This window comes from Clinocottus analis, unplaced genomic scaffold, assembly GCF_023055335.1.
Source record: "Clinocottus analis isolate CAN_PGR_092001 unplaced genomic scaffold, fCliAna1.0.p SCAF_31, whole genome shotgun sequence".
Classification (NCBI taxonomy): Eukaryota; Metazoa; Chordata; class Actinopteri; order Perciformes; family Cottidae; genus Clinocottus; species Clinocottus analis.
In genome coordinates this window covers 1,457,721-1,485,220 of record NW_027176054.1, presented here as the reverse complement: position 1 = coordinate 1,485,220, position 27,500 = coordinate 1,457,721, and the positions used below count along the sequence as shown (strand labels likewise).

Here is a 27,500-nt window from a genome sequence, read left to right as displayed (position 1 = left end):
TCTTCAAATTGCTAAAATGACGATTTCAAGCTCTCATGTTTTAAGAGGAGCAGACTTGTGACCGCAGCGTTGCTGATTTGAATCTCGGGTTGAGGAGTAAATCTGTGTGACGCCTGTTGAGAGTCAGGAGATTAAAACTCTCCGTCAGACACTTTGTTCAGGTGGCGGAGGCGAGCGGAGATGAATCTAAATGTGTTTTCCACGTGAAAAAGTGGTGATGGGAGGAAGAAAAGAAAGAAAGATCAATAGTCAAGTTTCCATTGAACCTTTTCAGGCCCTATTTTTCGCCAAAAAAATCTCCTTTTTTAAACATAAACTTAATTATCTCTGCAACCACAGAGTCGTTTAACTTCATTTAAATTGCGACAACACCGCAACTCTTCTGAGAAGAGACCTGTGTTGTTTTTTTAAATGATAATGCAACCGTTAAGTTTAAATATTTACGTAACTTGCCGTAACGTTCCACTAAATCCTCAGTAAGTGTCCTTACCAAGTCGGATTTCCCTAACAGACACATCTCTCCATAACTGTACGGACTTGTGTTAGTCCAACAAAGCAAAACTAATCATTCATAACTCCATATTGCAAATTAAGCATCTGTCCGTCATCTTGTTTGGATCTAAAAAAAATCTGTTTTAATCTAAAGTTTAAGTCCCATTTGAGTCAAACTGCAAACGTCTAAATCCAGTTATTTCATTTTAGTGGAAACACGTCCTCTCTTTTTTTGCTGTTGATTTAGTTGATTAGTCTGCACTTCCTGTGGCTGCTTCACAATAAAAGCCCATATTCCTCTCTTTGCTCCCACTGTAGCCTCGCTGTGAGCCAGTGGAAAGTGATTTCTGACACACTGCAGGCTTGTTCTCCCGTCCACGGACTCCAAACCGGACCACAGGTCGGTGCTAAAAATAGCCCTCGCCCTTACCGTGAAAGACCTGCCGATTGGACTCGTATTGACGGTGGAAGGTATGGACGCACCGTCGACTTCCCTCCAGCTAACGATATCACACGCCGGCCTCGCTTTGCTTTCCATTCGAGTCCTAATGCGCCTCATTTAAAGGTAGAATGCCTCGCTTGTTCTCTTGAGTCTTTTTCTACTTCTTTACTTCGTCAAATCGCCGCCCTCCCTTTTTGCAAAGAGCTCGAAAAAGTAATTACCTGAAGGGAAGATTGAGCTCAGAGTGTTGGGAGATAATGAACCCGAACAAAGCTCTTTCGTCTTCGCGGCTCTTTGACGCTAACGAGCGGATTCGGCGGGTGATTGTTGACTCGAGCATCCCTGACACTCGAGTCAACTCGAGTTCCTGAAGGCAACGCGTAGCGTTGCCTTCAGGAACCTGGAAACGAGCTGTTAGTTGGCCGGTTCGTGTTGGCGGATGTTCAACAGCTCGACCGCGATCGGTCGTTAATCCCATAAAAGCCCCTCATTAAATCCCCTAACCCCGACCCTAACCCCAACCCTAACCCGGACCCTAACCCCGACCCTAACCCCAACCCCATTCAGCATGAAAAGAGCAAAGAAAACAGACAACTGACAAAAGAAATCTTAGTCCACTAAGACCAAAAACGGTCGATTTGAACTGACTGAGAGACGCAGTCCCACAAGTTTTTGTCATGTTTTTCAATCATGATAATTTTCTTCGTCACTAATCCTGTCAAGTTTTTGCCCTCATCCAAAAGGAACCTGTGGAAACTTGTGGAAAACGGTCCAAACCCGTGTTTACTGAGTCGAAGGTCATGCCCAAATAAATCTGTAGATGACTGCACGTGTGAACGTCGCTTCATTTCCATAGGGTTCATCGCAGCAATTTAGCGCCATCTTTTCATAAAGTTAGAGTGAAAACGAGGGCGTGGCCTAAATGTAAGCAGCAGAGATATCCTGACGGTAGAGTTCCTCTAACGAGCTCCTTGAGGAACCCTGAAGACGTCGTTAGAGTGAACTCCATGTGTGACTGCAGAAGTCAGCTTCATTCACAACTTCCTGGTCTTTGGTCTTGAATTTCAAAATGGGGTTAAGGGTTATAGGATTAGGATTATAAAGTTAGGGTTATAGGGTTAGGATTATAAAGTTAGGGTTAGGATTATAGGGTTAGGATTATAAAGTTAGCGTTACAGGGTTAGGATTATAAAGTTAGGGTTATAGGGTTAGGATTATAAAGTTAGGGTTACAGGGTTAAGATTATAAAGTTAGGGTTATAGGGTTAGGATTAGAGAGTTAAGGGTCATAGGGTTAGGATTATGAAGTTAGGGTTAGGGTTATGATTATAGATTTAGGGTTATAGGGTTAGGGTTAGGGTTATAGAGTTAGGATTATAGAGTTAGGGTTAGGGTTATGATTATAGATTTAGGGTTATAGGATTAGGATTATAGAGTTAGGGTTAGGGTTATAGAGTTAGGATTATAGAGTTAGGGTTATAGGGTTAGGATTATAGGGTTAGGATTATAGAGTTAGGATTATAGAGTAAGGGTTATAGGGTTAGGATTATAGAGTAAGGGTTAGAGGGTTAGGGTTATAGAGTTATAGGCTTAGGGTTATATGGTTAAGGTTTTGCTCTTTGCTCATTTTTATTTTCTTGCATAATAATCCCCCAAAAAGGGATGGACAGAGGAGCAATGGATGTCTGCTGTCAGAGGGCAGCAACATGGACGAAGCAACGCGTCCGCTTGGTTAAACCTGGAGGTTCAACCAAACGGACGACGTGCAGCGATGTCCGCCTGGAGAGCAGGAAATAGAAAAAGGAAGCAGATTAAAAATAAAAAATACAAACCCGAGGCCGGAAGGTCGGCCTTGTGTCGCTTCTCTCGAATCTGAAAGGTTTCTGTTTCCAGTGAACTGCAAATTGCTGCCCTTTAGAAAACGATAAAGTCTTGAGTGCTCGTCGGAGGCCTGTGGTGCATTCAAGCGCGGTGGTCTATAAAAGGCAAGGTCTCCGTCTCAGTAACAGTTTAAAACCTTTTTCTCTTTCTTTTACATTCCTCCCGCCCTCCTCTTTACCCCCGGCTGCAAGATAATGTTTTAGATTCCTTTCATTCCCGCTGTGTATAATTTGTCTTTCTGCCTGAAAAGAATATTAATGGAGGTTGAAGCGTGCGAGAAAAGAACCGGCATCACAGAACCCGCCCGCCGCTCGTCCATTCACGTGTTTCATTTCTCCTCTTGTTGTCGACTTTCTATCGCGTTAATATTTGCTTCTTTCTGCCCTTTTTTTATCGCGACCTTGCGGCGTAATAAAAGGCGTTTGGAGCGACATGTTTTCGTCACAGAAAGCGGTCGACGCTTTTGACGCCGGGTCAAAGGGTCGCGACCGCTAAACTCAGAGAAATTGAATTCATTTCTTTAAAGAAAACTGAATGAGACGTGTCGTTATTTGAATCTTTTAGCTGTCTTTGACCACTTTTACAAGCACCAAATATTCAGGTTTTTTAACACTTATTCCCCCCAAAAAACATTCACTGTGTAAACTTAACTTTAACGTAACAGGTGGTGGACCTCTCGCTCTTTTATTTCTTCAATCCAGTCTTATTGAATAAAAAAAAAGGTTTTTAGTATTATTATGATTATTACCGTCACATCTCAATCGAAAAAGTTCTAACACTTTATTCAGAGCATCCAAACAGAATGAGCTGTTTTTATGAGTCATATTCAATGTGGTTTGAGCGTTTTGGAGTCAACAGAAAGTTAATGAATCCGTCTGTCGATCAGGAGAAAATGAATCATAAAGGTATGTTTATGGTTTCTCTTTATCACAGAAACGCAAAACATATTTCTCGTTCCAGCTTCAAACATTAGGAATATTCAAGTTTTCCATCGTTGTAAATGTTTGTTCAGTTAAGTAAATATAGACACGGCGCTTTCAGCTGTGAGAAATTGTGATTGTCACCTGGTTTTTTTTTCATAGTGTGCTTTTTTTTTAATCATTTTTTTAAAATTAAAAATCACATCAATAAAGTCTCGTTGGATATATTTGTATTAACAGGTCGTCTAATATCAATGATATTGTTTGTAATGCCTCTTATTTTTATCCAAAAGGATCGCAAACGACGTGTTTTTCTGCGTTCGCACCTTCCTCTCGCTCAACGTGTTGAACGGTTTCTCCGCTGCGTTGACCTCTCGGCTGAAGTCGCGTAAACTGATCTGAGCAAAGCAGAAGCATCTGTTCTTCATTTATTCTCACATATGTTTGTGAATAACCGCGTAACCTCGTTCCCCTTCCACCATATTTAATACCACTGAGCAGGTGTGAGGAGACAAAAAATACATTTCTTTTTTTTTTTTTTTGTAAAAACTTAAACATTTGTGAGCCGCGAAGTTTGCCGCCCGTTTGCTTCTCGCGGCTCGAGAGGCGGCTGGTTGAGCGACCGCCGGTCCGGATGGTTCCTGAAGCAGCCGGGAGGATTATTTTTTAGGGGGGGGAGGGGCTGGAAAACCCACAAAAAAAAACAGGAAGTCAGCTGACTCCGTCCGCCGTCGCCGGAGGTGCGATCGCGCCAACCGTTGGGTTTCTCTTTGCTCAAACCGAGACGCGTGCGAGTCGTTGTCTATTAAAAAAAAGTCACATGACTGAGAGTCGACGCCCCCTTTCTTTCCCTGCTGGACAGATGTTCACAACCCTGCTGACAGGTTTTGGCAGCAGGGAGCGGGAGTCCAAATGAAATCGGATCCCCAGCCGGCTTCATCCTGTAAATGAGCACGTTTGGATTTAAACCGCTCCGTGACAGTTTAATGACTCTTAATAACTCAATTTGTGCAGATTAGATCAGATTATCACGCTCGGTTTTACAGCTTTCCAAACACGCTGCTGTTTTGAACCGAAATGAAACGGCTTCTTTTATTCCTCCGCTGGAGACGTTGTGTGTCCGTTCATAAGCGGAAAGTCCAGACGTTGACGAATTGATGAGAAAAACAGATTTCTCATGCGATGGAGGCACTTCCTGTGTTGAATGTTCTTCATCTCAGGAACCCACGTGGACGACAGCTTCCTGCAAAATGATGCACAGACATGTTCAAATACGTAATGAGTTCTCACCTCCGAAAAAAACACAAACAAAACACTCCGGCGCTCAAACAAACGACGGGGCATGAAGGCACCGTTTCCCCGACTGCAGGTCTCAGTCTGTTCTCGGCTCTTTTGCTCCCATCACTTCCCGCTGTTTACTCCTTCTGCTGGCAAGCTAATTGGCAGAAAATACAAAGAATACACCACTTACCACTCCCATTCAGTAATCCCTCACTTACACCCCTCCACTCCCACACACACACACACATACCCCCCCACACACACACACACACACACTTAACATTCATTTGCACAAACGCACAAACTCCCCCACCTCTCCTTTAATTGTTTTCAATTTGTTTCTCGTTAGCACTTCCATACCCCTGCGCCTCCTTCTCTTCTCACTTCCTTTCTTTCTGCCTCCTCGCCTCCTAACGGGGTGAGAAGAGACACGCTAAAGAGAAAAGGGAGGGAGGGAAGAAGAAGAAGAAGAAGAAGAAGAAGAAGAAGAAGAAGAAGAAGAAGAAGAAGAAGAAGAAGAAGAAGAACAGATAAAATCTGCACAGGAAGACCAGAATCTACAGAAAAGTGAGAGAGAGAGAGAGAGAGAGAGAGAGAGAGAGAGAGAGAGAGAGAGAGAGAGAGAGAGAGAGAGAGAGAGAGAGAGTCCTCGTCCTCCTTCCTGCTCTCCACCACATAATTAAATAATTGGATAATTAGATGAGTAATTGCACTAATTTTTATACCTCTTTCCTCCCGCTGTGTGTGTGTGTGTGTGTGTGTGTGTGTGTGTGAGAGAGAGGACTGATTAGTTGCACACACGCAGTCATCCGCTGTCAACCAATCAGAGAGCTCGACCTCCTTTTCTTTTTTCTTTCCTTCTCAAAGCCTCGACCGTGTTGAAATGTTAAAAGTGTGACTGGCTCAACGCCATGGCAACATAATGTAAAACCACCAAATCAAGGGTGTGTGTGTGTGTGTGTGTGTGTGTGTGTGTGTGTGTGTGTGTGTGTGTGATGGTGCGCGCAGTCTTCTTTGCGTTGCTTCGCCTCCTTGTGAGACGTCGCCCAGTTGTGATTGCTCTTTGCAGCGCCTCTGCTTCGTTAACAAGCAAGCGTGTGTGTGTGTGTGTGTGTGTGTGTGTGTGTGTGTGTGTGTGTGTGTGTGTTAGTCACAGAAATAGCTGCCAGCGCACATCAGCCTCCTTTGAGCTCATCACCGGATACTTCAGAGAGAGATGAGATGAGATGAGATTAGGGATTTGGTTTGCCGAGAAACCGTCAGATTGAATCGGCGCGCTGCGTTTAGGCTGACGTGCTTCATATGTGTGTGTGTGTGTGTGTGTGTGTGTGTGTGTGTGTGTGTGTGTGCGTCTGATTGCGTCTCTACAGTTCACCACGCCTTTGGCCAATCTGCACGTATTTGTTTTATCCCCCATTATCATTCCCCAGGACACACACACACACACACACACACTCTCTCACACACACACACACACACACACACACACACACACACACACACACACACACACACACACACACACACACACACACACACACAAGCGCACAATAAACTACGTGAGTTGTCTCTCCACAGGATTAACACAACAGATTCACATTAAAATACATAGATTATTGCACACAGTGTTGTTGTCTTGAATGAAGTAGATTAAGATTAACCAGGAGAGACTGATTATATTAAAAGTTACGACTGTGACAGTCTTCATTTAGTGTGGTTTATAATTGACAGAAGCTGTGGATCATGAGAGTTTTGACAAGTGACATTTTCATTCAGGTTCCATCAAAACACACACACACACACACACACACACACACACACACACACACACACACACACACACACACACACGTTCATGTCCTTTCATATTTCAAACACACAACGCTAAGAAATCCTTCAGTTCCTCCAAAACTCTGGACAATGACCACATCTGAGTCCCCAGAAGGACGCTCTTTTATATGAAAATGTCTCACAAAAGGCCGCGATTAAGTCCGCTGGATGTTTGACGTGATCAATAAGCTCGATGAAAGGAACACGTGACGGTTGCGTCGGCGACGGAGATGTAAAGCTTGTTTGTCCTCCGGCAGCCTTGAAATCAAGATCCTGGATCTCCGGCGGAGGCGCGAAGGTCAAACTGAAGTTTAATTATTTCCAGCAGTCGGTTCAAACCGTTGGAGACGTGAGAACATTGTCCCCATTGAACGTCGCGCGAAGAAAAGGAAAGAATGAAGGACTCAGGAAGAGATTTGGAAAAACAAAACGCCGAAGAATGTGTCGGAACCGAGTCTGCTGTCGTTTTTGAGAGAAAAAAAGAAAACACACGACTCCAAAAAGCCAAACTGAAGCGACGATGCACCTTTTGGCGTCTCCAGTTAGCATGTAGCATGTTAGCGAACAACTGCCGACACATTTAGCAAAAAACTGACGACCCCGTTTGTAGTTTCCATTAATAAAAAAACAGTTTTTTGAGCTAAAGGAAGAAAGAAAAGAAAGAAAGAAGGGAAGAAATAAAACATACAACTCGTTTCCGGGTTTTCGGACTCTGTTGGCCAGCTGATGTTAGCTTTAGCTTTATGTTAGCCTGCAAGTAACCACCGCAACAATAACGACGTGACGCCACATTTGTCTTCTTTTTTTCTCGGTACGTTAAGTCATGATTTGAGTTATTACTTTTAACCACTAGGGGCAGAAACTCCAAACAGAAGTGACGATACACCTTTTGGCGTCTTCAGTTAGCATGTAGCATGTTAGCGAACAACTGCGGACACATTCAGCAAAAAACTGACTACACTTTTTGTATTTTTCATTAATAAAAAAAGTATATATACATATGTATGTGGATATATATATATATATATATATATATATATATATATATATATATATATGTATGTATGTATGTATGTATGTGTATATATGTATGTATGTATGTGTATGTATGTGTATATATGTATGTATGTGTATGTATATATATATATGTATGTATGTGTATGTATATATATATATGTATGTGTATGTATATATATATATATATATGTATGTATGTGTATGTATATATATATATATATATATGTGTGTATGTATATATATATATGTATATATATGTGTATGTATATATATATATGTATGTGTATGTATATATATATATATATATATGTGTATGTATATATATATATATATGTATGTATGTGTATGTATATATATATATGTATGTATGTATGTATATATATATATATATATATATATATATATATCTAACCTCTTCCTTATCCAGACTTTATTTAAACATGTTGAACCGTCACTACTTCCCATCTGCATTGTGTATGGTGTCGTTTAAGATCGCCCGTGTAGCAAACTAGCTCGTGTTAGCGCTTTGGTTTTTTCCGTCGTTCATGCAAAGCAGCATTTCTTTTAGTCATGTTGGTCCAAGCGAAGCGTAAAAGTAAATTATGAATGTCTAAATCTTGCTATTTGTATCATGTGCGTGCTGCTGCACGGCGGATGATAGACATCTCGTTCACGCTCCTTTGGGTGGTGTGTGTCAAAATGGCCGCCCTCATAATGAAGACCATGCAAGAGAACATTCTCAGGCGTAAAAAAAACAGCTATCACTTTGCCGTCGACTGAACTTACTGCTAAACTCTTTGACTTGAATCCTAATCTCAGTAAATATGGAACATTTGTGGAGAAAACCCGAATAATCTGACATTAATTTTCCCTTTGAGTGTTTCTAATTGCAGACGTGTCACGCGACGATGTCACAAAAAAATGGCCGTGGAAATGTCATGCAGCTAATTGTGATGCAAAGACCATCGAGATCAAAGGCGTGTGATTGGTTTTGGCTTTTCGGAATTCGTTCGTCGCGGATTCCCAACAACGACTTTATAGTTCCCGATCTCCGCAAGCTAGCTGCTCGCCGCTAATGCTAATCGCCTTTGAAGCTGCTTCTCACCGTTAAATATCACGTTTGAATGCGGTTGTTTTGTAAAAAAGAAAAAGAGCACAGAAAAGAGTAGAGAGCAATTCCACCGGACGCGCTCCCCCAGCCGGATACACACTCATGTGTTGACAACCTCGTGCTTTTGTGCGTTTGTTCACACACTCACAGACTCAGCAAAAGGTCCTAAAGGTCACGCCGGAGAATCGGACCGTGGAGCAGCAGCCATGTTGCCGTCAAGCAGACGGCCGGTAATTGCAGAATCGGTCCAATTAGCTCGTCTTTTAAACTTTCTCCGTTGTTGTCGTCGTACCGACCCTTAACCCCTGACCCCTGACCCCTGACCCCCGACGCCCCCGCCTGGGTCACGTGACAGTTGCAGTTTAAAATAGTGAACAATCTTATTTTAGGTGAGACCCAACCCCTGAAACGTTGCTTTTAAGGCTTTCAGGGGAGCCCAAAAAAACCTGTTCAGTGCTAAAGTTGTTGCCGAGTGGATATCAGCTGTTCAACTCACGCCGGCCGGTCGATGCTTCCCGTCTCTCATGCACGTTGCCTCACTTCCTCTCCTCTGAAGGCCAGACCCCTGTCGGGCCTAATTAGGTATTGATCTGATCGGGGGGGCCGGGGCGAGCGGGCCTGCTCTGAGAGCTTTAGTCGCGCTGCATTATTAATGCTCATGCGGCACTATGTATAGCCGAGGGTCCGGCGGTCACAGGAAAAGCCCGACGCCGGCTTCCATGTTCTCTCTCTCTCTCAGGCTCCGCCTTCTCCACCCGCAACGCTTCCTACAGCGTCAAGTTCCTCCAAGGGATTTGGAGAGATGCTGCTTCTTGTATGTGTGTGTGTGTGTGTGTGTGTGTGTGTGTGTGTGTGTGTGTGTGTGTGTGTGTGTGTGCGTGTGTTTTGATTTGCTGAGCATTCCCTGAATGAATTTTTGAGCAGCTCAGTCGCTCCCAGCAGACGGAGCGCGCTCGTGTTCCTACGCCGTGAGAGGATGTAGTTCCCGCTAGATGCCTCCCCCTCCCCCACCTCAACACGTCTTCTCGGTATTAGATCAATCCCTCCAAAAATATATTATGAAGAAAAAAGGCGGACGGCTCTGCTTCCTGCTTCTGCGTCTGCGGCTACTCGTTCTCGTTGAACAGGAGTTACATGCGTAACCCCAGACCCTCATTAACGCTGCAGGATTCTCTTCTTTTGTCTTTGCAACGCTGTTTTATTGTCAGGCGGCTGATCAAAAGCATGAATACCAACAATAAGCATATTCTCATGTGTGCGTGTTCGCGTTTTAAAATCACACGACGCAGCCACGATCCGTAACATTTAAATGACTCTATTTTTAGAAGAACAACTTGTATTCCCCCTCCGCGCTGGCGAGTATCCACTTCGGAGGATTCCTCTGCTTTGCCCCAAATCTGCGATTCTTTGGATCTGCAAATTAAATTAACCTGATTTAGGAGCTCAGCGCTCAGCAGCTGCAGCACTCGGAGGCTTTGAGAGTCAATAGCAGCTTCTGTTTCTACTTTCCCTTTTATTTTTGTCCATTTAATGTCGAACGGCTCCCGCTGTTGCTTTCTTTGCCTCAAGGGGGCGTGTTGTGCTCGAGGGAAAGTCACAGCAATACGACGAATCATTCGAGCTTTAAATGAGGCAGTTACGAGGAAACCGCGTGTTTTAAGTGCTGAATTAGTCTGTTGTGTCTGTGTGTGTGTGTGTGTGTGTGTGTGTGTGTGTGTGTGTGTGTGTGTGTGTGTGTGTGTGCGCAGCAGCTCCTCCCTCAACCAGGTTTCATGCGTTCACATCACATATTTGAAGCTTGTGCTTCTTTTTTTTGTCCTTTCTGGTGCAAATGTGGATTAGCTCGATGTCTTGTGATTCCCTCCATGTATTTGTGTGTTTTTTAATGTGTGTGTGTGTATGTGTGTGTGTGTGTGAGTCTCTTAGGTTTGTGTCACGCTGCTCTCGGCTGCACTGCTGGACTCTGTGAAGTGAAACGAAGTGACACAATGGAGGTTGGGGAAAACTGTGTGTGTGTGTGAGTGTGTGTGTGTGTGTGTGTGTGTGTGTGTGTGTGTGTGTGTATATATATATATATATATATATATATGCACGCACACACTGTCACGCACATTTTTGTAATTTGTTTTTGCATAACCTACTGACAGAATCCCAGATGTTGTGTGTGTGTGTGTGTGTGTGTGTGTGTGTGTGTGTGTGTGTGTGTGTGTGTGTGTGTGTGTGTGTGTGTGTGTGTGTGTGTGTGTGTGTGTGTGTGTACATTGTCATGTCATGTGTGAATGCTTTTGGGCCCTCAGTGTTATAACTGACCTACATTTCCGGAGCTTTTTATTATTTTTCCGCCCGTTGGCTCGGGGAGAGACTCTGGAGCTGCGTCATCTCATCCAATCACTTCCACGTCTCTGCTTTTCGTCCAATGGCATCCTCAATCCCGTCCGACCAATCGCAGCCTCCGCCTCGGGGCGGCGGGGGAATCATCCTGTACTGTACCGCACGCCGGGGACGATGCTGTCACTTTAAATATGAAAACACTCTCTGTGTCGCGGCCCGAAGAGCACGAGGGCTCGAGTAACTTTGACTTTTAGCGACGCATTCTCACGCCGTGGCCCCGCCCCCTTTCCCCCTCCCCCCCCCCCTCCCTTACTTAAAAGCAGAGCTGTATTTCGGGCTTATCGGAAAGCAAAGAGGCACAAAAAATGCTTTTGAACATTCTTTGAAGCTTCTGTTTTTCGTAATCAAAGCTGCCTTTGTACGCCGCGTGAATTTTGCATGTTCAGGTTTAAGAGAACGTTGTGTTGTGTCAGTGTGTGTGAATGAGGAGAGAGAGAGAGAGAGAGAGAGAGAGAGAGAGAGGGGAGATCGTTGGTGGAGGTTTGGGCAACGGGACAAACACGTTGGTGAAGAGTTTCATTTTACTCGATAGCTTTTGAGTGTTTTAAAGAGAGTGTGTGTGTGTGTGTGTGTGTGTGTGTGTGTGTGTGTGTGTGTGTTGATGTGTCTATCACCACGTGAATTTAAAGTATAACACAACTTAATCAGTTTCTGGCTTCAGGCCAACACAAACGGAGAAGACTAAAGAACCGCTAAGGAGGGATTTCAAACACACACACGCACACGCACACGCACACACACACACACACGCACACACACACACACACACGCGCTGCGCTCACTAATGTGAAGAGAGAAGATTTGGCAAAAGACTTTCAGACTGAACGTAAATTAACTGAAACTACTTAACCCTTCACTAAGTCCCGCCCCCTGGAGCGCAGACCGGCCAATCGTGGCTTAGGATCCCCCCTCTCCCCCCTCCCCTCCTCACCCACCGGGGGGTCGGACAAACATCCATTTTGGCTCCGTAGACGCTCATGCAGTGGTTTCCTATTTACATTTTTGAAATTTGATACGCCTGGGAAATTGTCAGTGATATTGTAATATTGCATTCAGCTTTAGCTTCAACGTTAGCTGAAGTGGCGCCCGCGCTACCGTTAGCTGTAGTGGCGGCGGCGGCGGCGGCGCCGCAAGGTCGAGCGATAGCTTCCGCGCAGGAGACGCTCGTTCTCTTCGCCCGGCTGCTGCTTCTCGAGCTCGTTCAGCCCGTGTTCCAGCTAATCCAGCTAACTCCAGCTAATCCAGCTAACTCCAGCTAACTCCAGCTAACTCCAGCTAACGGCGCCGGCCGTAGCGAGTGTATAGAGACAATGACGACGCCAGCGTTTGAATCTCGCCGTCCCGTTAGCTGCAGCGGCCACTTCAGCTAACGCTAGCGCCGCGAGGTCGAGCGCGATAGCTTCCGCGCCGGATACGCTCGTTCTCTTCGCCCGGCTGCTGCTTCTCGAGCTCGTTCAGCCCGTGTTCCAGCTAATCCAGCTAACTCCAGCTAATCCAGCTAACTCCAGCTAATCCAGCTAACTCCAGCTAACTCCAGCTAACGGCGCCGGCCGTAGCGAGTGTATAGAGACAACGACGACGCCAGCGTTTGAATCTCGCCGTCGCGTTAGCTGCAGCGGCCACTTCAGCTAACGCTAGCGCCGCGAGGTCGAGCGCGATAGCTTCCGCGCCGGAGACGCTCGTTCTCTTCGCCCGGCGGCTGCGTCTCGAGCTCGTTCAGCGTTCAGTGTTCAGAGCGTGGCCCCGACAAGTGGCTCCACTTGAACTCTGCATACATGTATATGTGCGCCGCTAACCTTTCCACACACACACACACACACACACACACACACACACACACACACACACACACACACACGGTCACGTCTTTGTCTCCGTTGCACCGCGTCTGCCTGCGTCTCCGTATGATGGGGACGGGGTGGGGGAGGGGTCAGGTTGGGAAATTGCAATATGTATTTATGTTTCCCTGTATGTGGTTGCCAAGCAACAGCGGGACCAGGGTATTTACAGTTAATAAAAAAATAAAAGTGAGTGACATTAGCTCGATGGGTTGGAGGTAAAGCGCTAATTTTTCTTTGAAGGCTGAGAAGAAAGACAAGGTGTGTGTGTGTGTGTGTGTGTGTGTGTGCGCATGTGTGTGTGTGTGTGTGTGTGTGTGTGTGTGTGTGTGTGTGTGTGTGCATAATAAGCGCTCACAAAGCCTCCTTGTAGCCTCCTTTCAATATTTCAATTCAGCAGAAAGCCTTTGCACCAGTGTGTGTGTGTGTGTGTGTGTGTGTGTGTGTGTGTGTGTGTGTGTGTGTGTGTGTGTTCTCACATCATTGTCTATATGTGTGTGTGTGTGTGTGTGGCCATGCTATTGTCTACATATGTCTTTGTGCGACTTGTATTATTCTCAGTTTCCAATTTAACCACACAAAACATGTATTTCTCAAACTGATATTTTCTGTCATTGAGGTTGTTGTGTGCGTCAGTAAAATGTTTCCTACGTGAAACGCGCGTTGTCGTTTATGTTCCCAACGCTTCACCAGATGTAAACGATGCCGTTAAAGATCCCTTCATATCGCGGCCCGACCCACGTTCAGTTTTGTCGAGTCGTCCGATGTTTCGGTGGTAAACTTGCCGGCCGGCGCTAACGTCACATCTCTTCTCTCCCACAGGCTTTGAAAGCATCTTGGAAGGCTTGTTTGGGCCGGGACTAGTGAACGACATCACCGTGTTCCAAGGTAACGTCCTCACCCCGCAAACATCTGGAAACGTCTACTTTTCATATCTGCTTTTCAATTTACAGCTGATTAAAGATGAATGGAGAAATAAAACATGTCGTTGCTTCTGCCCTTCAGTGTTGTTCACGCTGCACGCTGAACTACGGGAGCCCTACACGGACAAAACGGTTTTTAGGTTTTCAAAATAAAGTGTCATCAAGGGTAAAAAAAAATAAAATTAGATTGAATTAAAAAAGTTTCATCAATTCAGAGATTTTTCCAAAATAAAAGTTTAAAATGGAAAACAACAAATACTTGTTGAAAAAAATCAACCTTTTATTTCTACTATTTGATTTACAGTTGATTAAAGTTTAATGAAGAAATAAAAGATTTTTTTTAGTTTATTTATATCTGCCTTAAGTGTTACTTTTACTACACTTTTTTTTCAAAATAAAGTGTTATCAAGGGTAAAAAAATAAAAAAATAAAAAACATTCATGGAATCGAGATTGAAGGAATTTTAGTCCAAGGAAGTAAAAAACCGTCCCGATAAGATTTTAAAAAGAAAATGTAAGGGAAATATCGACAGACACAAAATCCAGAATTATTTATCAATTCAGAGATTATTTTTCCAGAGTAAAAGTTTGAAATAGCTCCGTTTCTTTTCACATCCTGAATAGAAGACAATAGAATATAAACATGACATTGACTTTAATCACAATGTTGTATTTATTTAGAAACATAATCCATATATTCTCATTTCAATATGTGTATTTTTGAATGAACTCTTGTTAACGACCTTCTTTTAGAAATCCGTAACCGATGTTTGACCCAAAACATTTGAAGTTATAACATGAAAAAAAACCTTCTGTCTTCTCGAAATAACAATAAACAACATGATTTAAATGATGTATTTGAATCATATCTGTGAGTCTTATTGTTGATCCAACATGAACATTCAGTTCATGTCGTGAGAGGACAATAAACACATCTCGCAGACGTTTACTGCGCAAACTGCTTAGAATTCCTAACAATATGATTAATTCATACAGCGGCCATGTTTAATTTATGCAAAACTGGAAGTGCTGGAAAACCCTTTTTTTTTCAAAGTGTCATTGAATGCAGCTCTGGTGGTTCCTCTTACTGAGCAGAGATGCATTCATGGTCATGGCCTGACCCACCCACCCACCCACCCACACACACACACACACACCCACACACACACACACACACACACACACACACACACACACACACACACACACACACACACACACACACACACACACACACACACACACAAACCTCCAGTATAACCAGTCTGCCGGGTCGCTCAATCTTGGATTACAGCCGTCGCCACGTTTGTTTGTTTTTCTCGCAACTGATAAACGGAAGTGACCGTATTTGGAATGTGGAGGCTGTTGACCTGTCAATCACCTTGTAGCCCCGCCCCTAAAGCGTCCCCTGCTATGGTCTAATGTACTAAATGAACATCATGCTGTATAGAAGAAGACTAGAAACTAGAGATTGAGACATAAACTCATGTTTACAATGTTTACTGAGGGAATACATCAAGAGAGAAGTAGAGTCACTTATATAGACTTCTATACAACCAGAGGAGTTGCCCCCTGGTGGTCAGGAGAGAGAATACAGCTTTAACACATGAAGACTTCTATACAACCAGAGGAGTCGCCCCCTGGTGGTCAGGAGAGAGAATGCAGCTTTACCACATGAAGCATAGACTTCTATACAACCAGAGGAGTCGCCCCCTGGTGGTCAGGAGAGAGAATGCAGCTTTAACACATGAAGCATAGAAAACGTGTTCTCTCAAATCGACCGCAGCCTCTCTCTCTCTCTCTCTCTCTCTCTCTCTCTCTCTCTCTCTCTCTCTCTCTCTCTCTCTCTCTCTCTCCTCCTCCCACGGAGAAACGAGGTCAACACGGTGTCCTGCAGTCATGTGACCCCTCCCCCACCAACTTAAGGCATTTTTAGAATATTTCTGGCTTGTCTACGTCATCTTCCACTCATGCATTACGCTTCTACACACACACACACACACACACACACACACACACACACACACACACACACATTCATTCTCTCCCGAGCTGCAGACGGTGAAACCTGTGTTAGTTAACACCAACATCACCAGTGAGATGTGAGTTGATTTAACTTAACTAGAATCTGAAATAACGCCTCAAGGAGCATCCTCTTATCCTCTTAACCTCTTAGCCTCTTATTACTATTAGCGTTTTCCTACATTTCCCAGAATTCCCTGTGGACATTCCTGCGGTTCATGGAGCGTGAACATTGTCACGTGAGCAGATGTTCGGTCACCATCGTGAGTCCTGATCACCGTTTGCTGTCGTGGGATTTATTCTTCTGTAAGACCTTGAATCCTTTCCTCACATGTTTCCTCACAGGTGTTTTTTTAGCGACCTTGTGGCGCACACACACGCACACACACACACCCACACACACACCCACACACACACGCACGTGTGCAGAAACATATTCATAAGACATTTCTCTCAAAGACACAAAGTGATTTCTCAAACATGTTTCCAGACAATGGTGTTACATGATGAGTACAAGCAGAGAGAGACACACACAGAGAGAAACACACACACAAAGAGAGAGAGAGAGAGAGAGAGAGACACACACACACACACACACACACACACACACACACACACACACAGAGAAACACACACAAAGAGAGAGACACACACACACACACACACACACACACACACAGAGAGAGAGAGACAGCGGGGCTTTGAGCTAATTGGTTTCCACCGCGGGGTTGAAGCTCCGCCCCCTCGGCCTTGTCTTTCAATACAGAGACACGAACGTTCCTTCTGTGTGTCGCACACTGACAGGAACCTGTGAGGAACATGTGAGGAACCTGTGAGGAACCTGTGAGGAACCTGTGAGGAACATGTGAGGAACATGTGAGGAACCTGTGAGGAACATGTGAGGAACATGTGAGGAACGTTGATACATTTAGAAGCAGAATCTGTTTGATCACAAACAAAATCATCACGTTTTGAGGAGCAAATTTCTTGTTTGTAACGAGTTAAAGCGACACTTTGAGTTTGGACGTAGTGGGCGGGGCATACGTAGTGGGCGGGGCATACGCTGCCACAGCCCAGTCAAACCCACCAATAGAAACCTCTCGCTCATTCAGCAGCGTAGGCCCCGCCCACTACGCCCAAACTCAAAGTGGAGCTTTTCGTTTTGAGAGCACAGGTTTTTGAGTTGGAGCTTCTCGTTTCTGGCCTTCATCTTTTCACGAGAAACATCGCGGAATTGTAGCAATTAGCCATTTTTAGAGTGTGTGGGAATTTCAATACATTTTTATCTTTGTAAAACACGTATAGATTAATAATTTGTTCTTGTTTCATTTCTCTCTCTCGTTTATTGCTGTTGCGGTTCAATCAGCGAGGCGGCAGCAGAGGAACTCTCTCATTAGCCAGTTCATAAATAAATGAATCAAACTGGACAACAAAGAACCAGCGAACACATCGAGAGACCAGATGTGAACGAGTTCAGAGTTCAGAGTTCAGAGTTCAGAGTTCAGAGTTCATATCCTTTGAACTTTGACTTATTGGAACATTTTAAAGTCAAGTGAAGGAACCGAGGACAACACTATTGTGACCACGTTGATGTATTATTGTGTTTCTCTCTCTCTCTCCCTCCCCCCACTCGTCTGTGCTGTAACACACTCCTCTTTTCCTCTATTTCACTTCATCTCACTGAACCGAGGGCTTTTTTTAAAGGTAGCGTAGCACCATGGCAACAGCTCAGCTGTAACCAAGTCAACGGCGGCAGCCTCTCTCTCTCTCTCTCTCTCTCTCTCTCTCTCTCTCTCTCTCTCTCTCTCTCTCTCTCTCTCTCTCTCTCTCTCTCTCTCTCTGTCTCTCTCTGTCTCTGAAGGTGATATATCGGTAAAAAGATTTCACATGTCTTGAAGGATGGAGACGTGAATGTGATCTGACTGGACTGAGCTGAATCAACCTCCAGCCCGCGGGCCCGGGGGTTTGATACCGATGAGGGCGAATGACCCCAATGGGTCCAATGGACCCATTGGGGTCATTGGACCCATTGGACCCACTGAGGTCATTGGACCCATTGGACCCATTGAGGTCATTGGACCAATTGGACCCATTGGGGTCATTGGCCCCCAATGGGTCCAATGACCCCAATGGTCTATTGAACCTATTGAACCCATTGGGTCCATTGGGTCCGTTGGGTCCATTGAACCCATTGGGTCCGTTGGGTCCATTGAACCCATTGGGTCCATTGGGTCCGTTGGGTCCATTGAACCCATTGGGTCCGTTGGGTACAACCTCGCCTGAATGTTCTCTGTTCTAAACCCTCTATAACTTTGTTCTGCTTCACTTTATCAAAGTCAACCTTCGCAAAGAGAGAACGTTCACGCACTTTGGGGCGACTGTGGCTCAGTGGTTAGTCGTTCAATCAGAGGGTCGGTGGTTCGAACCCCGGCTCTGCTAATCCATGTCGATGTGTCCTTGAGTAAGACACGTGACCCTGAACTGCTCCCAGTTGCTTTGACTGCGGTGTACAGAGCAAGTCATTTTTTTACAGTTGGACCTGAAACCTTTTCATTTCTTTCTGTGTGTCATCTTCATTTCCTCTGAACCAGAAACATGTAGACTGATATTTACACATCTGAACAACATCTCACATGTGTTCCTTTATTATAACACAACATTATTAAACAGCCCTCGTGGCTGCAGAGACACACACTTTCTAAATTTGTGGATTGCGTTTGGTTTGACCCGCCGCTCTCTGTCTCCCTCTCGTCCAGACTGCGAGCCAGAGGAAGTGTCCGACTGGTCCTTCGATGAGAACTGTCTCTTCTGCTGCCTGAGACGCGAGAAAGTCAAGGTAGGAGACCGCCCTGTGCCACGCCCTGTGCACGCCCTGTGCACGCCCTGTGCCACGCCCTGTGCCACGCCCTGTGCCACGCCCTGTGCACGCCCTGTGCCACGCCATGTGCTTTCATCTGGCGGGTTCAAAGCTCCGCCCACCAACGTTCCTATAAGCACGTAAAAATGCATGTTGGGTAATAGAAGAACTTGTTGGTCGACTTCATCAGGATGTTGCAGCTTTCTGAAGCGCTCACGCAAACACGTCACACAAACATGTCACGCTTCCATGTTTTTTCAACATACTACACTTTCTTTGTGTGAAGCCCCCTGAGGAAAATCTGGGATTTTGGGCTTATAGTAAATAATTGAACTAAAATATGACGTTTTTGTACCTCTTTTTCGTTGTTTTTTTTCATACTGCATCAGTGTTTTTCAACCTTTTTACAAAAGATCCTGTTACAAAATGCTCCATTGTAGCATGAAGCAGCACACACGGTGCAGCTCCCTATTGCGTTACATTGCAGGCTCAGACGCTCGACAACGAAACGTTCTTTGTGGCAACTGAATCCTATTTTTTGGACATTTTCTCTCACGGCACGCTGGGAGAAAATCATGAGCTAACACTCCGACATCTCTGTGACGTCTTCGTTACGCGCTGAGACAACTTAATGAGACGCTTTCCAACACGCCGCCGTGACCTTTCTCATCAAATTCCTTTTTGACACACAAATTACACACTTTATTGCTGATGATAATGAAGCGCGCAGCGGGGGAGGGCGAGCGAGATCCAGGTGTTAGCCCGATCCCCGGTGCGAGTCGGTGGCGCTCGTTACGTCCTGGTTAGTGATCGGGACCTTTGAGGTGACGAGGAGGGTTTTATATTTATTAACGGCTCACGCAGCAGCAACGCAACATCTTTGTAACAAGTACACACTATGCAGCGTTATTAAAGCATGAATAAACACTGAATGCATCTTTTATTAACACTCATTAGGAGGCAATTCATGAATCATTCTTGATTGATACGCTGGAGGTTTTCATACTTTATAAATGATTTTTTGGGGCAATTATTGTGTGAAACCCGTTCTGTTTAAAGGAGCTGATCCAGGACTGACTGCAGGTCAACAGATCCATCAATCAATCGATTTGGAGCCAATAACTCCGGTTTTTGACAGAGAACTTAAAAAAAATATATATATATTTTTTTTTTTACGACGTACTGTCCCCGACGTCTCAGGAACGCCCAGAGGGAGGTTCTTCAGATTTGGCACAAAAGGTCCACCGGGACGAGAAAGGCTTGAAACTGATTAGAATTTGGTGGTCAAAGGTCAAAGGTCACTGTGACCACGCAGCAGGACTCAGTGCTGCAGATGCTAATTATGAGAGCGAAGTTATGAGAGTCTGAGAGAGAGAGTGTGTCTGTGTGTGTGAGAGAGAGTGTGTCTGTGTGTGTGAGAGTGTGTCTGTGTGTGAGAGTGTGTGTGTGTGTGTCTGTGTGTTTGAGTGTGAGGAGGATGGTAACATGGGTGTAAATTAGTCTAACGGCAGCAAAAAAGCCGCTGCTTCCTCTCAAGTATAATAATAATAATATTAATAATAATAATAATACTAATATTTATAATAATAATATTAGTAATAATAAGTGTAGAAGTTGTGGTTCCTGCTTCTGTGTCTCTGCTGGAGACAAAGCATCACCACGCCAACGCAAAAAGAACAAGAGGACTGTTGGGGGCGGGCTTTATGGCATAGGAGGCGGAGCTTATGGCATAGGGGCGGAACTAAGGGCGTGGGGGCGTGGCTTAGGGTCCAGACGTCGGCCCACACGTCACGTCTCCATCGTGGGTGTTTTAAACGCTGCAGGGTGACTAATTAATTATATACAGAAAAAACACAAATAGCAGGAAGCAGCAAGAAGGACGGTCAGAGTCACTTAGCTCTATCAATTCACTTTAATACATATATATATATATATATATATATATATATATATATATATATATAATGAATAAATGGTCTTCAGGTGGAATGCTGAAACGTTCCTCTGACTCTTTTCTTCTTCTTGTCCGTGTTTTCCATCCTCCTTAATTTTGGGATGTGACTTGAGCGAGTGAATGAGGGAAGGAAGTGAGGAGGGAGGGGGGAGGGAGCGTCCTTCCTCAGCGGTTTCTTGTTTTTCAACTTGACCTCGGTCCGACCTCAGAGGTCAGCCATCTGTCTCCTAAAAACATCCTCACTTCACCAGCGACCCATCTCTCTCTCTCTCTCTCTCTCTCTCTCTATTATTTCATATCGTTCCCCCTCTTCCTCCCTCGCTGTCTTCCTCTCCGGTAAATAAACATATTTGAACCTCTCTCTCCCCCTCCCCCGCCCTCCCTTCTCTCTCTAATGAAGCACAACAACACACCCGCGCTGTTCACCCTCTCATCGGCTCTGACGGGTCAATAATTATGTTAATCACAATCAGACTGCAGAACGAGACAGAAATGTATTTCGCGCCGGCCCTTTAATTGTATTCCGCTCACTCGATACGATCTTTTATTCATCCGTTGGGCCTGAAAGCTGCTTCCTCTCCGTCGTTTCCCTTCTGCTCGTCCGCTGAACAGCGGAGGAGCTCCGGTGGGCATCGATCCACCGAAAACCTGCGGCGAGAGCCCAGGGGTTAAAAACCCGACTCGTCTCGGGGTCGCTGCTTTTGTCTTTCAGTGATCGAGGCCAACGGACGCACACGTGCTCAGATCCTCAGATTAACAACGTTCATTCACGTTCTGGACACACACACACAAAAAAAAAAAAAAAATGTCCTGGAAAATTGAGAAAAAAAAGTCTGAAGCAGAGCCGGCCGATGCTGCGCTACGATTGGCCGGTCTGCGTTCAAGGGGGCGGGACTTAGAGGGAAAGGTCAATTAAATGGGGAAAAAAAACACACAAACAATTACGTAGCGCTGAAACAACGGATCAATCAATTGATTAGACGAGCGAAAGAAAATTACACAAGCATTAAAATTCACATTAAGCGTTTTCATTTCCTGGTTTCACTTTAACAAACGTGACTTTTAGAGTGTTGGTCGGACAAAAATCACCTGAAAACTTCACTTGGACTTCATCACAACTGAGTTGGTAATCAAATAATGAATCTACCAGGTTAACACACACTCACCTGTTTCTCAACCATTAAAGACAGTTCACACTCATGGAAAACCTGGAAAGGTCCTGGAAATGTGTCGTGTTCATGACGTGCTCATCACTTTTTACTGTTTGCACACCGATTTCACACAATATTTGCATGCAAGTCATAGAAATTTGGATAAAAGTCAAAGAAATTTCATTAAAAGTCAAAGAAATTTGGATAAAAGTCAAAGTAATTTGGTTAAGTCATGGAAATCACCATGTGTATGAACCCTGCATTGAATAAAAACAATAAAGAAATAACTTGAGCACCAAATCACCAGTTTCAAGCCAAAGGATGGAGACGTCTGCAGCGCCATCTGTTCTGAGTGTGGTCGTCTCCACTGAGGGGGCTTTATTATGTATTTATTTTGTTGTTGTTGTTGATGAAATAAACAGGTCCTAACCCACTGGTTTGTCTCGTAGGAGCACAGCGTGGAGAAAGGTGCAGACGGCCAGGTGCTGTCGGAGCGGTCTCGGATCAGCCGGCTGGAGAGACAGGCCCAAGACTTCCTCAATGCTGTGTTCCACAGAAAAGGTAACACACACACAGACACACAGACACACACACACCTCATTATTCACTCCAATACTCATTTCCACTCCCCTCCAGTCATTAATATCTGGAACATTTTAGAGTTTCCAGAGGTGTGTTTGATAAGTCAAGTCAGGCAATTTGGTGAAAACTCCGGGGAAATCAGTCAAATATCAGAGATAATGTCACAAAAAAAAAATCTGAGATTCGCTAATTGGGATGTATAACACCAGAGCGTGTTTTATATTTAAAGACATTTATTGCGTTTAATTATTTTCCATCCCATTTTGGAGTTGAAGTCAAACCATTTACAGATGTTTTAGAACATCTTCAGAGCTTCTGAGAAGGAAAATAGTGAAAAAATGCGCTGGAGCCAAAGATAAAAGTTTATTGTCTACGTTCAAATAAAACCAATCGCTATTGGTGTCATATGATCTGCTCCTTTTTGTTTAATAAAATCAAAGTGATAAACTTTGAGGACACCGGAGGTCCGATGTGTGAAGTTGTGACAATCAAGTTTGGAAAGAAAAGGGACCGAGGATCGATCCCTGAGGGACGCCACGCGTAACGGTTTTCCAAGTTTTCCAAGTGGAACGGAGACATCTCTGCCCTCCAGGTAGACCCCCTAAATCAGGGAAGATCTGGGCCAGAGAGGCCCGACCCACTTTTCCGACCTGTGCCACCATTACGACGAAGAGCCACGTGGGGAAACTCTGTGGAAGCTTGTTTCACATCGTGGAGAGAGACGATTCACGAGAAACTAGTGCCGAATTCATTTTGGGAGGGCGGGAAGTCCTGAAGAGAAATGAGACCTCTACTCTCCAGCTTTTTATTTATCGGGGCCATAAAACCAAACAGCAGGAGGCGATGTGTTCAGATGTCACTGGAAACATGGCGGTGCAGCGCAGGCGAGTTGTTTCGTCGACACTTTACCGGCTTTATCGGGAAAAAAATGTGGAAATTCATCTTCATCTTGCGATCTTTTCTCAAATGGCAATATTTTTTTTAAATTTTAATGCATGTATGCAAACAGTCTCATGAGGTTTGCAGCCTTAACGTCGAGGGCCAAATATAAAACTGCACCTCGGTACAGCAGCCGTATCCCTTCAGGCCATTCGGGAGGCATTTCCATAAACAGATTTTAATTTACAGATGTTTTCAGAGGCGTTGATTAAACAGCACGATAATGTCAGAGGAGGTAGTTTCAAGAGATGTTTCTGGCATTTATGATAATTATTTATTGATGCGATGCAATAGATCGGAAAAGTACGGTCATGGAAAACCTGGAAAAGTCTTTTAAATGTGTTATATTCATGTGTTCATGACGTTCATTCATGCTGAGTTATAAATAATGAATCTGCTTTTAAAAGAAAGAGCCTCAAAATATCAGCAGCATACATACAGACATCTATATAAATATTTATTCTTTTAATCAAACTATTGTCTCTCATTCATTTGAGTCATTTAAGGTTTACTGTATGCTTTGAATCCTCATTGTTAGTTTAAATACTACATTTTATCACTTTTTACTGTTCACACACACATTTCACACAATGTTTGCTCATGAACATTTGGTTTAAAGTTATGGAAATGTAGTTTAAAATCATGAAAATTTCATAAAAAGTCATGGAAATCTGGTTTGAAGTCATGGAAATTTGGTAAAAAGTCATGGAAATTTCTTGAAATTAATGGACATCTGGTTTAAAGTCATAGAAATTTGGTTAAAATCATGGAAATGTTGTGAAATTAATGGAAATGTAGTTTAAAGTCATGGAAATGTGGTTTGAAGTCATGGAAATCCACTTGTCACCATATGTATGAACCCTGACTCAGTTAATTATCTGTATTTTGATAAGACTTTTTTTGGTCCTGGTTTCCCATTCCTAAAAAGTGACGACGGAGCGCTTCAGCTTTTCTTTAATTTTTTTAAAGTCTGGTGCTTGTATTAATATGCGGCGTCAGCTTCTGCTGCAGGTCTCCGATCAGCAGCAGCGATCAGCGTCCAGTTTCTTTTGTGACGAAGCCGAGCGACACGGAAAGCTCGTGTTGTGTTTTTTCCGGGAGAGAGGAAGCAGATGTCGGTCCAATCAATGCTCGGCCCGAATCAATCCGGCTTCACTCACACAGGCCGAGCCCGCCTGCGGAGCACCATATATATATATATATATATATATATATGTATATATATATATATATATATATATATATATATGTATATGTATATGTATATGTATATATATATATATATATATATATATATATATATATGTATATGTATATGTATATATATATATATATATATATATATATATATATATATGTATATGTATATGTATATGTATATATATATATATATATATATATATATATATATATATGTATATGTATATGTATATATATATATATATATATATATATATATATATATATATATTATATATATATATATATATATATATATATATATATATTATATATATATAATATATATATATATATATATATATATATATTATATATATATATATAATATATATATATATATATATATATATATATATATATAATATATATATATATATATTATATATATATTATATATATATATATATATATATATATATATATATTATATATATATATATATATATATATATATATATATATATATATATATATATATATATATATATATATATATATATATATATAGTTTTTTTCATGTCTACTTTCCCTCGAAGCGTAATTCACGAAACAGTTCGGCCGCCTTTTGACTTGTTTCTGAACTACTGGAAGAAAATCCCACCGCTTTGTTGTCGGGAGGCGAGACCTCATGTGTGTACCTTTTGCACAAACCTATAGTGTCGCACAACAGGCCATTTCCTGAGCAAACACACACACACACACACACACACACACACGCCCTGCATGCTGGGGGTTTCCCAGGGAGGCTGGCAGCGCCTCTTAAAATGGAGCTTTACAACTCGGGAACATCTTCAGCAAACTAACCCTCTCCTTTTGAGCATTTAAGGCCTGTTTGTAGCAGAGTGGGCAAAGAGAGTGTGTGTGTTTGTGTGTGTTTGTGTGTGTTTGTGTGTTAATTGCTTGAACTCTTCGGGCCTTCGACAGAACACAACAGAATGTCAGGAAGCAGGTTAAGCTCTCTTTATTTGCCGTGTCAACAGTTTAAGCTGTTTTTTTTATTTTTTTTGCGCCGCCTCGTCAACGGGATCATTTTTTTCCGGATTACACGCAGCGGCGTTCAGGTGGAGCGCGGGAAGTCAGACAACATTAACAAAGGGATTAAACGATCCATCGCAAACAACAGACGGCATCGAGCCCCCGTGCTCCTGCGTCTGCGGCGCCGCTTTAACCCGCTGAAAACCAATTTTAGCTCCGGGCCTCTTTTCCCGCTTGACTTTGACTCGTCGTAGGAACCCCAAATTAATGCCAACACTTGTGTTTATTCTATGTATTTGTTCGGCAAAGTCTTGGGAAAAAAATGTATATCTGCAAAAAAAATAAAATATATATATATATATAAAAGATATTTTGATCATAACTATAAACATCCAGCATCGAAAAAAGTGCAATAGATTGTGACGTGTGCCAGAATACTGTAAAAAAATATTCCTAATTTGTTGGTAATACCACTTTCATATAGATTTTTTAAAGTGCTTAATATTATGTTTAAGGTTGCTTTTTGGCACTATTGTTTAGGTAATTTAATAATATAATTTTATTTGTATATATTGTGCATTTCTTCTTAATTTTCGTAATTTAATATTGCTTAATCTGGATCTATAAATGCTGCTTTAGTGAAGAAATCTGTCTCTCCATCTATGAATGAAAAGCAAACATTCATAGATGTTATTCTAACTGTGTTTTAAAGCAGTGCCTTCATTCTATATCATCACTTTTCTAAACAGAGTTGCATGTTTAACACGGAGGGAAACCTGTTTTAGGGATTAACGAGGGGATTAAAGGGGAGACAAGCCAACAAGGATAATAAATAGTAAATAAAAAATGAGTTGAAGTGGACTCTGCCCGCCACAGCGCTTCATTAGAAAGTCACCTTTTAGTCTCGGAGCCCACATCCTGCTGAGCATCGAGCCGCCGGGTCAAAAGTTCAAGTGAAGGAGAATAATCAGTTTTTTTTTACAGTGTTTTTCTACACATGTATTTCATCTTCGGAGTGTAAATACAAAAAATCTACGGTATGAAAAACCCCACAACTTCTACACAACTGGCACTGATGAGTTCACGTAACTCGAGACACGGGCGCAGAGTTACAAACAGGATGCATGCTGGGAAAAGCATGGCTGAAAATGTACAGCGTGGAGCCGCTGCAGGCGGTACTCCGGTGCCTCGACCTCGCTCGATGGGGGGGATTAAGAGCTGTACGTACGGGATACATACATATATATTTATAGAGAGAGAGATATGTTTTGGGGATTATTTCAGCACAGCTTTCAGGATTAGATTTATTTATTTTTTTGGTGGGTTTAAGTATTGTTTGGAGGATTTAGGGTTTCGACTCATTGGCACGCACGAACGTATCCAAATAATATAGCTGCTGGTTATCAAGAGATGAGTGCAGATGATTTATCTGGGACAATGCCAGATTAATGCATTAATAACAACAAGAGCTGTCGTTGCTCGACGCGTATTAATGCAGAGCGTTCGATGCCGGGTTGTGTTGCCGCCGCGGTGTTGGGGGTACTCGGAAGTTTTGTTTTTGGACCGTCGTCCATTTTGTTTCGGCGTCTTCTGGCTCTTGTTGCACTTTGATTTTATTCACGGTACTTGAGTTTTACACGAGGAACAGATACAA

At 43.2% G+C, this 27,500-nt stretch overlaps 1 protein-coding gene across 1 annotated transcript in view; it reads left to right on the top strand.

Moving 5' to 3' along the window:
• The window catches only part of lcor (ligand dependent nuclear receptor corepressor), a 90,613-nt gene that overhangs the window by 51,177 nt on the left and 11,936 nt on the right, over positions 1–27,500 (top strand). The window contains exons 2-4 of the mRNA XM_068595582.1: positions 14,025–14,090; positions 18,903–18,982; positions 22,558–22,669. Coding sequence (XP_068451683.1) covers positions 14,025–14,090; positions 18,903–18,982; positions 22,558–22,669 — 258 coding nt within the window. The remainder of the gene's footprint in view (positions 1–14,024; positions 14,091–18,902; positions 18,983–22,557; positions 22,670–27,500) is intronic.